The 17,343-nt window shown below is 31.9% G+C and overlaps 1 protein-coding gene across 11 annotated transcripts in view; it reads right to left on the minus strand.

The window, feature by feature from the left end:
* ABI3BP (ABI family member 3 binding protein) overlaps positions 1 to 17,343 on the minus strand; it is a 265,382-nt gene that overhangs the window by 92,838 nt on the left and 155,201 nt on the right. For 9 of the 11 annotated variants that reach the window (XM_031959590.1, XM_031959593.1, XM_031959596.1 and 6 more), the window contains exons 14-22: positions 15,858 to 15,932; positions 14,148 to 14,219; positions 13,519 to 13,593; positions 12,203 to 12,280; positions 8,789 to 8,869; positions 5,540 to 5,614; positions 3,982 to 4,047; positions 1,376 to 1,456; positions 742 to 789 (exon numbers count right to left, since the gene is read on the minus strand). In XM_031959590.1, coding sequence (XP_031815450.1) covers positions 742 to 789; positions 1,376 to 1,456; positions 3,982 to 4,047; positions 5,540 to 5,614; positions 8,789 to 8,869; positions 12,203 to 12,280; positions 13,519 to 13,593; positions 14,148 to 14,219; positions 15,858 to 15,932 — 651 coding nt within the window. The remainder of the gene's footprint in view (positions 1 to 741; positions 790 to 1,375; positions 1,457 to 3,981; positions 4,048 to 5,539; positions 5,615 to 8,788; positions 8,870 to 12,202; positions 12,281 to 13,518; positions 13,594 to 14,147; positions 14,220 to 15,857; positions 15,933 to 17,343) is intronic. The other 2 variants (XM_031959587.1, XM_031959589.1) reach the window with 2 other exon arrangements.

The following is a 17,343-nucleotide window of genomic DNA, read 5'->3' on the forward strand; positions in this document are numbered from 1 at the left end:
TAAATCTATCTGAAAACACTTGATATTATATATGACTTATTACTTAATTATGATTTTCTGCAATTTTCCAGAATAGAATTAGGGCACATCTTTTAGCAAAGAATGGGAAACAATAAAAGAACAACTACAATAATATAGCATCAATACATTCTGCTCCACTCCCAAGTTGTAGAGCCTCTCTGATCTCATGTTACTAAGTCCAGGTTTTCATGTATTTGTTTATTTATTTGTTTATTTTTAATTATTTTTTTTTATTTGAGGATCAAGATTTATGAAAATGGAGGAATGTCATTCTTCAAAAAAGCATAGATGAAAAATATACAGCTTCAGGCAAATAAAGGGAAGAAGTCAGTGAGTAAAGCAATTCAGTGGAATCCTTAGTGCTGCAATAAAAAGTCATTTTTTTCGGTCAGGAGAAGGTAGAAACACTAACCTCATCTGAAATTTAGCATTAGAAAGACTTTATCAAAGCTATGGTGCATGTGATGAGAACATATGTTAGTGATGGTGAGAAATTCATAGCTTCCTTGAATTTATGTGATTCTTCTTTGAAAACAATTATCTTTAGATGAAGATGAGCAGATCTCTGAGGAAAGCATGAAATGATTTTGTGAGAGAAGTTGCTGCTAGACAGACATACAGAATAGCAGACAGCCTTATGGGTTTGCCTAAAGGGATGAAGAAGAAAAAAATGGATGTGGCCATTCACTGAACCAGTATCTAGAGAGAAGAATTAATTACCTAGTGTAGTCTTGGTTGTTTCAGTAGTTAGTGTAACAGATTCCAGGGCTGTATCACAAGAACAAAACAAAACAAAACAAAAAAACAAAAACCATAATACTGAGGAGTAAGGAAATATGTATATGCTTATATGTTTGAGTCTCTGTGTGTATATATATACACACATACACACATACATATACATATATTTTATATATATAAATTAGTCATTTGCTTATATATAAATGATTATACTTCTACGTTAAAGTCACTTTTTTTTCCTATAAGAATCTTCCTCATAACTTTTATGAAAGAATGAAACTCTGAATACTACATTCAATATTCCTAAGCAAGAGGGTAAATGAGGACACAATTCCACCTTTTGCAAAATTTTCCTCTTATTTATTTGTTAATAGAGATGTGTCAAATTTGTTAGATGATCTGCACCTATATAATGAATCTTAGTTAAGAGATCGGGAAAAAAAATTAATCCTAGGTGTATTCTGGGAATACCATCATTAGTTACTACCATAAGTGCTAAATCAGCAAAGAACAATCATAACTGTGAATATATTGAATCTGATGTCTAAACCACTGGATCACACTCTCCTTCAATATGACAATCATTTTGCTAAAACACCAACAACACATTTACCGGATTGGGTGAGAGATGCTTTGGGAGAAGGTGTGGTTTTAGGACGCCGACGATGACCTGGCCTTTTTGTTTTTGGTAGAGCTGAAGGAAAAAAAAATGCCTGATTATTATAACTATCATAACTCTGGAAATTTTTCAAGGCTACCTTCATCGTAAGTCTTCCTTTCACTTATTATAGAAATATTTTAATCTGTATTGTTGCTTTTTATCATTAGTTTTCTAATGAACCAGGATCTTTTGAAATGGGTGATTGTTTTTCTCCCAGGAAAAAGAGACTAACCAGTGACTTTTTCAATTACTAAAGAAAAAAAAAACAAAATTAGGTATAGAGGAAACAGAAGCAAAAAGAATTTCAAAATAGTATGTTTGAAGGTACACAAGAAAAGTTATATGAAACTTGTAGAAATAGAAGTCTATATTCTTTTGGAACTTAGTTTTGGAGGGAAAAACCTTTTTTAGTTTGTTTTGTTGTTTAAACTTTAAAGCAAAAGTACACTGACTTCAAACTTCAGACTTCATTCAAAAGCAATTAATTATTTTTATTATTGAAATTCTGATTGAGCCTAAAAAGAAAGGAAAAAAATAAGCGTTTTCTCTGGTAATGAGATGGAAATGATGAATTAATGTTACAGGCATTAATGAACCATTTAGATAGCTGAGAGATAACATTCTTTAAAAGACAGATAGGCTAGAACAATGGTTTGAAAAAATGGAGATGGAATTTAACAATGGTGATTGCAAGGGGCTTGTAAGATATTATAAGAAAAAGAATATTAAAGGAATCAACAGAGAAATTCATAATGAGGAGAAAAAAGGTGGGCCAATCATAATGCTTGATGGACAACTGATGACAGATGGAATAGTACAATGGAAAGAGCACTGGATATGACATAAGCATACTTGGACTCAGAAAATTAGTTTCTTGCCTGAAAAATTAGCAGGTCAGATTAAATGGCCTTAAAGATATTTTCCAGGTCAAAATAAATGAGCATACGAGACTATGGACAGCTTCTATGCTCCACTGGCATCTTCCCTTTGTTAAGAGAATGTGAAGAAGGTATGACCATGCACTTTAAATAGAGCTCCTGTGGGAAATTTATGGGACATAATTGATAAAAAGCTGTACAAGATGATCAGGCATGGATAAATTGTGATTTTCATGGCTGAAGGGAATATCACTACAGAAGAAATCACAATATTTTTGGAGTAAATACACATTATACCCTTTATATTTTCATTTTTAAAATTAATCACACAATTAGAGAAAGCAGTTAAAGAGGAAGTTGATGTTCAAAAGATCTGGCACTGTTGTTCAATAATAAGCTTAGCGAGTCAGTAATGTAATGAGTATTTAAAAATTTAATAAGATCTTAGAAGTATGGTGCTCATATAAAAGGGAGGTAATAATTACATTGTACTCTCTTCACTGGCAAGATCACATCTGGAGGATTATATGCTATGAGAAGTGATATATTTTAATGAATTATTGATAAATGTGTATTTAGACAAGGGACTATCAGGATGGTGAAGGACCTGGAAATCCTGTCAAGAGAAACTGGTAAAAGAACTGAGTATATCTAGTCTGCCTTCCCCAGAAGTGACAATTAGGATATGATAACTACTTTTAAAATGTTCTGTGAAACATTATTCTGAGTTCCTCCAATGGGCATAACTATGTAATGGATGGACATTTTAGGGAGTTTAAGGAAGTACTTTCTGACAGTTTGATATGTCCATATATAGAATTGCTTTACGAATTGGTGAGCTTGTCATCACAAAAGTTTTTCAAACAAATGGCAGCAGACCATCTGATAGGGATTCTTGTTTTGGGTAGATGATTGAACTAGGTTACCTAAAAATTCCTTCCAAATCTAAAGTTCTATATTTCTTGAGGTCAAGGACTGCTTTGTTTTTGTATTTATATGCCCGATATTCATTTTTTCCAAAAGAACTGAGGAGAAAACAGGCTGTTCATGTAGCAACTCTTTCTTTCTCTATAGGAATTTCACTTCCTTCTCACTTTCACTCATTCTATAAACCAACTTTCTAAATAAAAATGAAATATAAAACCAATAATATCAGATCATCCTATAGATTTGCAAAGACATCAAGGAATTTTCTGCCTTATAGATTCGTACTTTAGAAATATTAATTTTTGCGTTTTCCTTTGGGGACAATTAAAAAACCAGATATAGTAATAAGAAGGTTTAAAAATGGAGACAATGAAGATTCAAAGATGAATTGTACTCATGTATTTCAGAGAAACTGTGGTACTCTGCTGGAAATAATACCTAGATTATAGTAAAAAGCAAAGAACTTATGTCCTCATATAATAGCAAAAGCAATGAATGATGTATGAAAGCAAAACCACATTTTAAGTCAGAATGAGAACAAGGTTTAGATGAATTTCTATAGTAGAAGATTTTGGAAGGAAATGAGGATCAAGAGTCTGGAAAACAGGTTTAACAGACTTAGAAACATGGTGATAATTAATGGGTATGAAGTTGAGATAAAGAGAAATGAGAAGGGATATTTTCATATTCTAACAAAGACAGGTTCTGAAAGGAACAGAAAATGCAACCATTCACTAAAGGAAATTCCATTACCTATTGTTGTCGGTGACCGTGGTGAAGATGGTGCTGATGTAGTTTCAGCACTAACAGACTCCTGGGCTATAACAAAAATAAGCAAAACCAAGGAAAATATTGAACAGAATAATAATCCAAGTGGAAAATGAGATTTCCTATTAAATTAAGAGTATTACTTTAGGGATGAAAACCGAGTGTAATTCACTCAATAGAATGAATCAACCATTGGTTATTCTACATATTCTTAGAAAGCCACAAGGAAAGTAAAATATAAGAACGATTTTCTTGTTCTCTTTTGACAACCATTAATGTTCTGATAACCATTTATATTCTTTATTGCTCTGGCAGTGCACTTCCCATATAAATGGAGAGTACAGTGTCACCTCTTTGAACTCAGTGAAATTAGACTTAAAGTCACCGATTACTTAACTTTCATCTTTCTCTATTAGATTGTAGAGGTCCATCCAAGACAGCAAGATGACACCCCAGAAAACTAATCAATTTCTTGATCTGTTTTGATTTTGTTACTTTCAATTAATTACTTTTTTGATTATTTCGAAGATTGCTCTACAAATGAAAGTTTATGGCCAGGAAATACATTACTTCCTGGCTTGAGCACATTTAATAGTGAAGATAATTTTCTACTAAAAATACCCCATGAATTTCTTAATGTTTTGAGGAAATGATTATTCCTTAGGAAAGCATCAGTAAAAACAATATATTCATTTGGTGAGTGTTTTCTTTATAACCTATTACTCTTAAGAAATAATCTATTACTCTTAAATTTTCCTATTAAATCACATATGAGTTGTATATTTCAATAACTGAATGACTTCCTAATATGAATTTATAAGAAATTCCTGTCTACTATCAGATTTGTTTTTAGATGTGCTTGTTTTGGGTTTTCCCTAAGGAGGTTTTCTGCCCAGTGTCTGAAAAGACAAAAGTAAATTATGTTTTCCAAAATGGTTTGTTCCAGATACTTTGTTCATAAATAGTTGCTTATCATAAAAATGTAAAGCCTAGAACAATATTAATGACATGGGGATAGGGACAAATTATTCAGTTGACACCAATTTCAGAAAAGAATCGCCTTATTCCACAATGGTAACCTCAACAACATTTTGGGTTTATCATATTTCTTAAACATTCCTAACAGTTTTTCGCTACTTTCTAAAACACCATTAATTGAAGATATTTTCTTTTATAGGTATGCTTTAAAGGAAATTCAGTATCTGTAATTTTGATGTTTTCATAATGGATTTTTTCAGTTTTTTGCAAATTCTTTTGATACAGTTTTTCTTTTGGACATTTTTGTAGTGCTTTTGTTCAAATTAGAATATTAATAATTTTTCCAGAAAAATAAGATATGGTTACAAATGTAATACATATGAACATATGAACCATATTTGCATTGCATAATATGTTTGCATTACACATTAAGTTAATAAAGATGTGCTTCCTCTCTAGGGGAAAAAAGAAACATTGAGATGAATAGCATTGACCATCCTTGATGCTGTTATCTAATTTTTATCATTTTTACTCTCTATTCATGCATATGTGATGTTAAATTTACCAGGAGTTAGTTGTGATACTTCTGGGCCTGGGGGAGTTGTTGGTTTGGGGGGAACAGGAAATATTTCTTTAGGAACTGAAAGAAAAAGATAAAGAGAAGTTGTAGAATTTTCAGTTCTTTTAAACTTATTGCACCACCCTAGGTGTGCATCTATGAAAAGATTATCTTTGCACAAGAACAAAAAATAGATGATTTAAGAGAGAAGAAAGAAGCTTAAGCTGCCTGGAATTTCATTACTGAATTTAACTCATCAAAAGGATTCTAGTATCTTTGAAACTTGGCTATGAGACAAGTAAGAAGGGGATGTAGCCTGTGCAAGAAGAAAGATAAAGATTATCTAAATTGTAGTACTGGAGAGCCCACACTCAGAGTTCTTTTAAAACAGATGCTTATATATTCCTGGAAAGAAAACAATGTGCCAGAATTGTGGTAATGACTTCGAAAAAAGGTAATTGCTTTCACTTGTATAGATTGCAAACAATATAATATCTTTTCAACTTGAGAATCTAATATTTTAGCTTCAGTGAGGAATAGGAAAAACAAAGAAAACAAGTGATCTGTTAAGTAAATACCACTATCTATTAATACTTTAATGAAAGTGTAACAGCCTTCTGAGATACATTCAAAACCAGAAGGTTAAAAACAAGATTTACAAAAAGGGGGAAAAAATTGAGGACATCAGTCACCAAAAATTTGCATTTCTATAAAGTTGCTGCTCCTTCTCCTGATTTCTTTGTATTTGAAGGATACTGCTGATTTCACTGAGTTTTTATAGGACCATTGGATACATATTATATATTACCTACATAAATTTGATAAGATTAACTTTTAATGCTTTTGAATTTATGTTGACATATTAAGCAAATTTGTGAGAGATATCAACCAACTTATTACTCATTATTATTTTGAGGGTTACATCTTGACTTCATCTATAAAAAGAGGAGGTTGGACTAAGTGGCTTTTAAGATATTTCTCAAATCTGAGTCTATTATCCTATGTCCTGTGATCATTAGAATAGAAAATTATCAACTCCCTCTATTGACTCACATCAGGATTATTATAGTCTAAGACAGTTGCAAAGGAAATGGGAAGCTTAATGATGTGAAGAGTCAATAAGTATCTGTAGGATTCAGGACATGAACTTTGGTCTTTCTCACTCCAAAGTTTATCATATTTCTTAAACATTCCTAAAAGTTTTTTTTTGCTATTTTCTAAAACATCAGTGATTAAATTTTCTTTTCTAGGTGTGCTTTAAAGGATTTTAAATATTGAGGAAAGTCATTAATTTCTAGGATTGACTTAATGTTAGTTTTCACTAACATGTGGGAATGGCATTCTTATACTTTTTTCCATGACTAAAAAGGTACTAAAAACATTTGTTGATAAACATTAATATTTAAATTGGTTAAAACATGATTGATTCCATTTTTTCATTTGGCAGATGTAATTAATTTAAGCCTTGCATGAGAATGCAAAAATGTGAAAATAAGATTATGGCAGATGGAATTTATTCTTTATTGGGCAATAAATAATTTGCAAAACAATATGATACTCCCAAATCATCCTATTTTTGTGATAACTCAATTTACTTTCTTAATGGTACTATACTGGAATGCTTGAAAAGTTTCTTTGAAACAATTATACACTTTCAAATATGCTAATGCTGCCCTGGTATATGCTTTAGACTTAGCATAAATAAAATGTACTTTCCTTAAGAAATGGGGGAAAAGAGAGTTAATAAGTTCCCCCTTTCTTTTTGTAGTCTTCAGAAATCAGTTTGAAACTAGTACTTTGTATACCCCTCACTTGGTTAAAAGTGCCACATGAATGCATCATACAGACCAGTAATGGAAAGGTTGGCAGATGTGTCCAACTTAACTTTCATAGGCACAGTTGGGATCCTGATCTAACTAAATGAAAGTTGTCTTTTTTTTTTTTTTTTTTTTTTTTTTGGTAAGGACAAGAGAAAACTATGTTCTTAGAAAATGAAAATAATAGCTAATAAGTCATACTGTTGTTTTTATTTTCATTTTGTCTAAATAGCATTTCCCATCACATTATCTTTTAAAGATTTTAATTAATTTCAGGATTTTTACTGTGAGAAAGACCAAATGGGGACTAAAATTCTGCTTCAAAAATAATATAGGACTACAAAAGTTCACTAGAAGAAATGAGAAGTCATGAAAAATGAAAAGTAAGAAGATGAAGATAATTAGGAAAAACAAGACAATCTAGTTAGATAGCTTTCTTATTTTTACAAACTTGGTTTTAATATAGAAATTAACAAATAGACTGCATTGACTTTTTCATTCTACTTGTACTCTTTCACAACAACATGATGTAATGGGTACAATGCTGGACTCAAAATCAGGAAGGTTTGGATATAAATTCTGCCTCAGAAATTTCCTAGGTGTATGACCCTGAGCAAGCTGCTTAATTTCTTTCAGTATCCATTTCCTCATCTGCAAAGTAAGGGAGTAGATGAACTTCTAGGTCCCTCTCAAATATGATCTTATGATTTCCTTTTGATAAATGATTATTTCCTTTTATCATATATTAAATGCTATTTCAATGAGAGAAAAATCTACCTGAAACAATATTTCTAAAATTAAAGGATAAAGTTCAAGGGGGGGAATAAATGGAACAAGATGAGACTACAAATCATTAAATTTTTTACTTTAGAACAAGACAGATAGAAACATAATCCAATTGTGGATTTAAGGTGATCAACCATTTGTACTATTCTCAATTCCTAAAACCAACAACAGATTAGTGATAGTACTAAGTTATGTACTTACTGTATATAAGATTTTTGTTATTTTTTTGCCAGAATTAAAGATTTTTAAGAACTATTTTCAAAATAGATTAAGACTTACACTTAAATTTTTTATTAAAATAATATTTTTACTGGTTACATGAATTTGAGGCCCAGTGGATAGGTCATTTTGGCTTAGAAGAAATACATGCCCAAAAGTTTTAGTGCTGTTTTAATGTTAATATGGTACAAAGAGTTTTGGGAAATTCTGCACACTCAGTTTTACTGGGTTCTGATTACAACAGTTTTAGATCATCATTATTGCTATTCAAAAAAAGCCAGAAAAATCAGCACCTATGGAAAGTCTAAAACAGAGAAACAGAGAAAGTTCAGCTAATGGACTTCAAGAAAGAGTTTGATGTGGATGACCTGCTTGTTAAATTTAATGACACTTCAGAAAGTAAAGCAATGATTAGCAGAGATAATAGAGTTACCCAGTGTTGCTGTTGGCCTCTTAAGTCCATGAGAAGTTGGTTTGGGCTTTGGTGTAGATTCTGAAATGGTTGAGCTTATCACTGTTGGGAAAGCAGGCATTATTGGCAGGTAGATATTGAAAAGATGTAACCCCATTTATATCTTCAAAATAAATTTCACATTTGCTATAAATATTTAAAAACCCTGAGATGGCAAGAGGATGATCTACTCTTACAAGCATAAATACATTTCCTCATAGAAACCCATTTTGGGGATCCACCACAATAAAAAATACATGGTACTGACATCATGTGCATACCATATCCAAAGTTTAGGGAAAAATTTTTTATGTTTTCAAATTTCATCCTGTAATCATGGAAACAATTACCTCAGAAAGAAATTTCATTCAAGTTTACAACCTAGACAAGCATTTATATTCCGTGTTCTGCCTAATAGCCGGTCCCTAACCACAACACTATGCCAGTAGGATTGTTACAACACAATACAATTTCAAAGCTCTCTAAGCATGAGTTTGCAAGAAGTAAGCTTGTATCTCCCCTCCTTTCCCATCCTCACTCTCTTCTCATATTTACTTTCTGCTAGGACTCTGATTCATGTAGTGAGGGATTTTCAATATTGTTGACCCTGACACCCAAATTTAATCTTTTCTGAGAATTCCATTCCTTTTCTCTCATTTGGAATCCTCATCCACTCTCTGAAAAGATCATTCACCAACTTGTTTCTGTCTTTCTTCTCATTTCCCTAATTATTAGTAGCCCAATACCTATGCTTGAAAGTCTTATTGCTACATCCAATTGAAAGTGAGGAAAATTACTGATTTTGAACACTTGATAAACTTTTACTTCTTTCTTTGCAGTCACTATCAGTATGCCCAATTAAGTAAAGTATATCAGTTGCCTTATTCCTTCTATCTGATTAAAATTCTCAATTTAAACTTCTAGTAAAGGTATACTAATTAAAAATTAATTGAGCCATATAGTGGAAAACATAATCTGCCTAGAGCTAAGAACTTAAGCATTAGCTCATACAGTGTAAGACTGGAAAAGTAAATGTAGTACTATAGTTCAACTGTCAAAAAGCATTTATTAAACATCAATTATGTGCCAGGAACTCTACTGGAAATAGACTGGTACCAGATTCTTTCTATTCTCCAAATACAAGCATCTTAAAAGTTAGTCTTAATAATGGAATCCATTTTATTTTCCCATCCCATGAACTCCTCAATTATCCAAACCTTGGCATTTTTTTTTTTTTTTTACAAATTTCTGACATTGTCATGAGTACAACTGCTGAAAGAGAAATATCCTAATCATAGCAGAAGAGTCTGGGTATGATGAGATCACTCTACTGCAATTTTTTAGGGTTTTTTGAACGTACTCTCTCTCCTCCAGGGAGAAAGAAAAAAGAGAAGTCTTCATTATTAAAGTTGGAAATATCCTTTTGTTCCCCTAAATATCTATATATGATAAAGATGTATCATAAAGCAATTTCACTGAAAAGTAAATAATACCAAGCTTTGCTATGGTTTTTGAAGATGAATTTTAAGTGTATGTTCAGTCTCTACAAAAAAAGCTATTAACATAGTATCAGCTGTAATAATATTGCAGAAAGCAAACAAGGTACATTTCTCAAATAATGTTAAATCTAAATAATATAATACAAATAATGTTCACATGTGACAGTTTTTGCTGTATTGCCAAAATATATATTTTTCAAGATAGACATTTACACCATAAGCACAAGGAAAATAATTTTTAAAGTGTACATAACAACATTAACAAATTACTGTTAAGCTGAGGCATAATAAAATTCTAACAAAGTTCATATTAATTAGCCTTATGAAAATAATCATTCAAGAAACAAAAGTATACATGGCTTGATTTTATTTATGGTATTTGAAACTGACATGTGAATCCCTAGTTCTACCTCACTATACTTTTTTAAAAAATTGATTCATGGAATAATGTCTGTTTGCTTATTTCATATCATTTGGACCGTCTCAAAATGTGAAATAGTGTTGGCTAAACTCATGAGATCTCCAGTGTTGTCCAAATGGAACATTTGGAGTAAGTGTCTAGTCATATCACATATAACCTATAATACTAGGCAAATGAAGCCACAAGCTATCTATTGATCAAGAAAATGCCATTGTTATCCAGGCTTGTCTATGTCAATTTAGGGCTTTTAGATTGTTTAAAAGTAAGGGTTTCCATGCTTCCCTCCCCACCTTCCATTTATTTTTCTGGCAATGAAAAGCAAGAAATATTTAAAGACCAGAGTAAGAGTAATAAGGTAATTCAAAAAGGACCTGAAAAACATTTTTAAACTGTAAATTATTTGATAGTCAATGTTTAAAAATTATCTAATTGCTAATAATTATAAGAAACTCGGTTATATAGTTGGAGGTCACTTAAAGATATATTTAGACTAAATTGGACAAAAAATAAATGTAACTGTGTTTAGCTTAATCAGTAATAATGAACTAAAATAATTTCTAGGTTAATATACTTAAATATGAAATTTTTGTGTGTGTATGTGTACGTGTATGTGTGTATATGTGTGTGTATATTCTTAAGAGAAATTTATCTTCACTGAAGGCACCACAGTAAAGCTCACTTTTGCCTTCTGTTTTCTCTGGCTTCCTTCAAGTTTCAGCCAAAATGTTATCTTGGTCTCATTTAATGTTAATGATTTCCTTCTAAGAATATCTCCATTTTCTCCCTATATTTATCTTATTTGTACATAGTTATTTATATTTATGTATTACATATGCACATATTACATTTAATATATATTAACATGTAGTTATTTGTGTCCCTGATTAGATTGTGAATTCCTTGAGAGCAGAAACTTTTTTTTAAACCTTTCTCTGTATTCTCAGTTCTTAACAGAGTTCTTGGCACATAGTAGGATCTTAATAAGTGTTTGATGACTTGGCCTGCTGCAGAGAAAGAATATAGTCTATATTTAATTTAAAGCATAAAACTGTACAACAGGTATATGCCTAAGAAAATATAATATATAAAAATTTAGACCTATGAAACAGACAGGGTAGGTATAAGGACTTAAACTCAAATTATCAGGATTTTGAAGCTGACTTTCTTCTACCTTACTTTTCAGCATCTTGCTGAGGAAAAGTTCAATTCAATGAAAATTTAAGAAATATATACATCTTTACATCATATTGCTTTGTGTTATCAGAAAATGTCACTGCTAGGTTTATACATTAACTTACATAAAATAACTTCTAGTACTTCAATCAAATTAATAAAAGATTTGGATTGTCACAAGAGCTGTAATCTTCTCAATTTTTCAACTTTAGGTACAGTAAACTATGCCATTTTCCTTTTAATTGGAGGATTCATAAGATACTGTTGGAATTCAAAATATTAAGTCAGAAAAGTCTTAGTTACCACGTTTGCTTCCTGTCGGTCTGATAATGGGGCGTCGTCGCTTAGGTGTAGAAGGAATGGATGTGGTTTGTGTGGAAGCTGAAAGAAGCAGATCCTATTTCATAATTTTTCATTAAATTATTTTTCTTCATCTGGCAATCATGTTGCACCTAGACCATAAATTCACAATGGCGAGGACTGCATATATGGTCTATAGTAGATAGTCAACAAATATTGTTATTGAATCATACTGAGCTAAATTACAGAAAGTATACTATATTTAGCTTTACCCAAGGGTGAGTATACATTAAAAAATCCCAGAACCCTGTTAAATTTAGCAAACATTTATTGATTGCTTGCCACATGCTAGATATCAGGGAATAATAAAAATGAAAAGGTACATAGGTCTTCCCATTAAGCTCTATCAAAGAAATAGAGTCTAGACCTTACCTGAGCCTGGAAGGAAGATATAGATTTTAACAGGGAATGATAGGGAGTGACATTTCTAATTATGTTAGGGTAGTAGGCAGTATATATAATTTGGATTTGGGAAGCAAGAACACAGACGTCTGAATTCTGTAATTTCTTTGTTCTTCAGAATTAGAAATAAATTTTGGTGCTATGGCCCTTCAGTATCCTTACCATAAGGTAACATACTCTGTGACTTCCAAAATTTCCCTTATAAACTGTAAGATTTTGCGGTTGTCCTTCATCATGCCCCCTTTCCTTTTTTTTTCCTGCATGATATAACTCATAGATTGTATGTGATACTATTTATATTTAAATCCCAGGGAAAATATTCTGTGCCAAGCTGAACTCAATTTATCTGAACAGAAAAGACTGAAGTGAAATTCTCATTTATGTTTTTAGATTTTCCTGATTGAGATAATAGGGAAAAAGTCATTTGTTAGAATAAAGAGATCCTGAAATTATATAAATTCTTTATATTTGATGATTTATTTTTTAATGTAATGGCTCATGGAAACCATTGAATTCTAAAGAATTCATGATATTGGCAAGGAGAAAATTAGGAACATTGATTATAATAAAATAATAGTTAACAATTATGTATTGCTGTCAAGGTTTACATAAACTTTATATGCGTGCACACACACACACACACACACACACACACACACACACAGTGTGCCAAAAGTCTTAGGACAGTTTTATTTTTGAGATCAAAACTGCACTAAGATTTTTTTGGACAATTCATATTTTCTCATTTGATACCATAACTATGAAGTGAGTGAAATTTTTTAAGGTGCAACATTATTCACTTTTATCACTTTTCTACTTTAAAAAAAATAAAAAATTGCATAAGCATTAGTAGTTACCAAGTGTAGTATGTTGTATTTCAGGACTGGCATATATTTTCGGTTTTTGAGGAAGAAGTGGCACTTCATTTGGAGCTGAAATAAAACAGTCCCCACCCCAGCCCCAATTTAGTTAACACAAGGAGCTTCCAGAGCACTGACATGCTTTAGCTGATAAGAAAGACAAGCCACAAGACAATTATGAAAAATGAACAGCTCATGGATTCTTGAAAGCTGGTGGATAAAATGAAGTATTCAAAGAGGAAAAGTCATAGAATGATAACTGATCATGTGATGACCAAAATTTGGATGAGTGCATCCAACTGTGCTGGAATGAACATGAAGACAGAGAGATGTGGAAGAGAGATGATGGTGAGGATGTCACTTTTACATGCAGATTTCATAGTGTATTGTCTTATTCCTTTCAAGACAGTGTAAATATTAATCTCCTATGTCTTCTAAGTAAAATCAGGTAGAAGGCTTGAAAAACATTAATGATGCAGAGAAAAACAAACAACTACATATTCAGAAGCAGGAAAGAGAAACATGATTAGATGTGATGGAATAAGATAGTTCTTTTCAAGAAAGTCATTCATGTGGGCTTTCCTTTGATGAAAAATGAAGTGAGAATTTGTTTTTGAAAACATTACCCAGTGTGGCCCTTGGCTGTTCAATTGTTCTAGAAGTTTTAGATGGGGCAGAGTCCAGAGTTGTTGTTGCTGCTGGAATAAATGTCAACAAATTATAAGGGAGTAAAGAGCCTCAGGAATTGAATGCTAATTCATGAATAGAATTCATGTCTAGAAGGAAGAAAAGGGTCATTTGAAGGATCTCAGTGGAAAGCATATTGAACTCAGACTCATAATTTCTGAGTTCCCTTCTTGCCTTTGTCACTTTATCATCTATGTGACTTCAGGTAAGTCATTATACCTTCCAAGACCTCCTTTCCTTCATCTGTAAAATGGGGAACTAGACTAAATAATTTCTAAGATCCTTTTCAGCTCTAGACCTATTAACTACTTGAAAGATTGTTGATCAGCAGTATTAATGTAGCTATTGAAATTTAGAGAGGGATTCATATTTTAAAAATACACATAATTCAAAGAACTAAGAATGAGGACAGAGTAAGTTGCAAGATGGAGACATATTTGACAGAATTCTAGATGCAGAGATAGAAAAGATCTTAGCTGTCATTTAGTCCAACTCTTTCATTTTGCATTGTGGCATAATTTGTAAGAAAGTAGAGTCACGATTTGATCTTTCTTTTTTGTAAATACTAGTAAAATACATGCTAGCATTCCACTTCACACAGTTTTATATTTTGTTATTTATAACTGTCCTATATTATGGAAGACCATGATCAAGTATACAGGTTAAGAGAATTTTCTATTGGCTAGGGGAATGAACTCCATTACCTTTGAAATCCCTTCTAATTTCATGATTCTATAGAACATTATGACATTAAATAGTACAGTAAAAATATAGTAATATGTAACTACATATTTAAAATGAGTCAGATTTTGGAAACATAGCTGGTTCCCAGTAAAAAAAAAATCATATTTTAATAGATTATTTGCACACACACACAAATAAGCAACCTTCCCAAAAAACAAAAGAAGTTTTAAGATTGACAATAGTGAATACTGTGTGATAGATCAGTAGGCCAATCCCTTTGTTGCAATACATATTATATAGGTAACAGTTACATTTATAAAGTAATTAGTGAAATCTTAATCTATTATTGCTTATAGCCGCACTGTTTTGTTTCTTTCAGATAGAGTATATATATATATATAGTTATGATTCTGCTGGTCCTGAATTATACAACTTTGCTTAATTCTCTTCAAATTGCCTTGTATGCTTCATATTTATTATTTCTGTAGCATGAAAAGCCGCATGGTATAGTGAACAGAATGTTGAACTTGTACTGAGAAACACCCTTTATAGCACTTTAAGATGAAAAAAAAACCTTATTTTCAAAACTCCCATGAGATAAATGATAGAAGGATTAGTACTTCCATTGTAAAGATGAAGGAACTATACATTAGGGAAATTAAGTGATTTGCACATTGTTACATAGGTAATGATGGGCAAAACTGAGACTTGAACCTGTCTTCTAAGGAAGTTCAATAGCCTTAATATTAATACTATGCTGTATCAACCAAATCCTGTGATGACCAATGTCTGATGTTCCAACTCTTGAGTCAGCCATAAACAGAGAAGAAAAGCCATTATGCAGTTGGAGAAAAAAAATGAAGAGGATTTGTTATTCCTTCTTTCTTGAAGAAAAGGATCAAATTCACAGTCTGTAGAAAATTTGGGATCTAAAGATAAATTTATGAAAGGTTGAATAAGTATACCTGTTTGGGTGATGGATATTTCAGGCTCATCTGTTGTTGGGGTACTTGAGAGAACAGGCTGCATATCATGAGTTGCTAAAAGAAATTTGAACAAGAACAGATATTAATTTTTAAAGATAGCACTATACAATTCTAAACAGTTTTGGCTTTCTGTGCTACTTGTCTTGTTATTTAAAGACATAGCCAAAAAGTTCTTGCTTCTGTCCTTGATCTGAATTCATGAGTTTTATGAATCTAGAATCGAAACTGCCCTGTAATATAATACATGTAATCCATTTGAAATGGGGCAGTGACAACTCATGACGAAAAAACACTTAAAAGTAAACCCTACAGTAGAGTTAGATTTGAATCTGCATGTAGGCTACACAAAGGAACCTAGGAAATAAAAGTAACAATTGCATTGTACAATACACATACACACACATATACAGAGGATTTTATATGGGCCTTTCACACAAGATTTGGTTCCCATTTGTAATTCACTCAGCAGCAGCTAGCCTTCAAGTCTAGGAACAACAGGCTAAAAAGTATATCACCAATGGTATCACTGCTCTGGAAAGTTTATTCAATTGAAGCCCACATTTCATGTTCCATATGGAAAGAGAAAATGGAATCAATTTCAAAATGAAAATGAAGGCTGTCTGTTTTATATTTGGGAATTTTACATCAACCAAAGTTTGAAGAAATTTCTTAAGCGAGTTGGTCCTGTAAGTGGGGAAAAACAAAACAAAACTAAAAACAATGAAAGGTTAAAAGGGGCAGGGAGTAGACATGCAAGTAAGGGAAGAAATGATTGATAAATGGGAAAAATAAGTGGAACACAAAAACAAATCTTCCAAAAACACGTGTAGTTAGTTGGCGGTTTTGAGAATCATGATACCATGTCACTTTGTAGCAGATTCTTGATACTGGCTGAAATTCTGATTATCCAAAACAGAGAAAAAAAATCCCTCCCCCCAATGAAAGCCATTGTTTATTTTTCCCATACAATGCATATGTCTTTCTATGTTAGAAATACTTGTCAGGGACTAAAATTGTAAACTTTTGTTCCAATAGTCATAAAATATAAATTTGATAAACAGAAGGACATAAGTCATGTTTTAACAACTTCTACTGACACACTGCTTTAAAGCTTCCCAAACTCTTCCCAGAAATCCTGTGAGGTAGATCATATGTAAGACATATGTGTCTATGCAATATGATATTTGGATTGTCTAAATTTATAGACAAGACTTGACAGTGTCATGGTTAGGTATGATCTGAGTTTTGATCCATCCATAAGAAAGTTGGAAGAGGACTTTGTTATACTGCCAGTAAACTAGTTGGGAACAAGAGAATGAAAAGGCTTAGATTATCCAAAGCTGAGTGATTTCTCCTCAAGTTTCCAAGAGGGAGAAAGTCAAATCCATCTGTTGCCCCTCTATGTTTAAAAAGTTTTCAGAAAAAAAGACCTCTATGACAGTATTCTCTCAATCTAACAGAAGTG

The sequence above is a fragment of the Sarcophilus harrisii genome, chromosome 3 (assembly GCF_902635505.1).
Source record: "Sarcophilus harrisii chromosome 3, mSarHar1.11, whole genome shotgun sequence".
Taxonomy (NCBI): domain Eukaryota; kingdom Metazoa; phylum Chordata; class Mammalia; order Dasyuromorphia; family Dasyuridae; genus Sarcophilus; species Sarcophilus harrisii.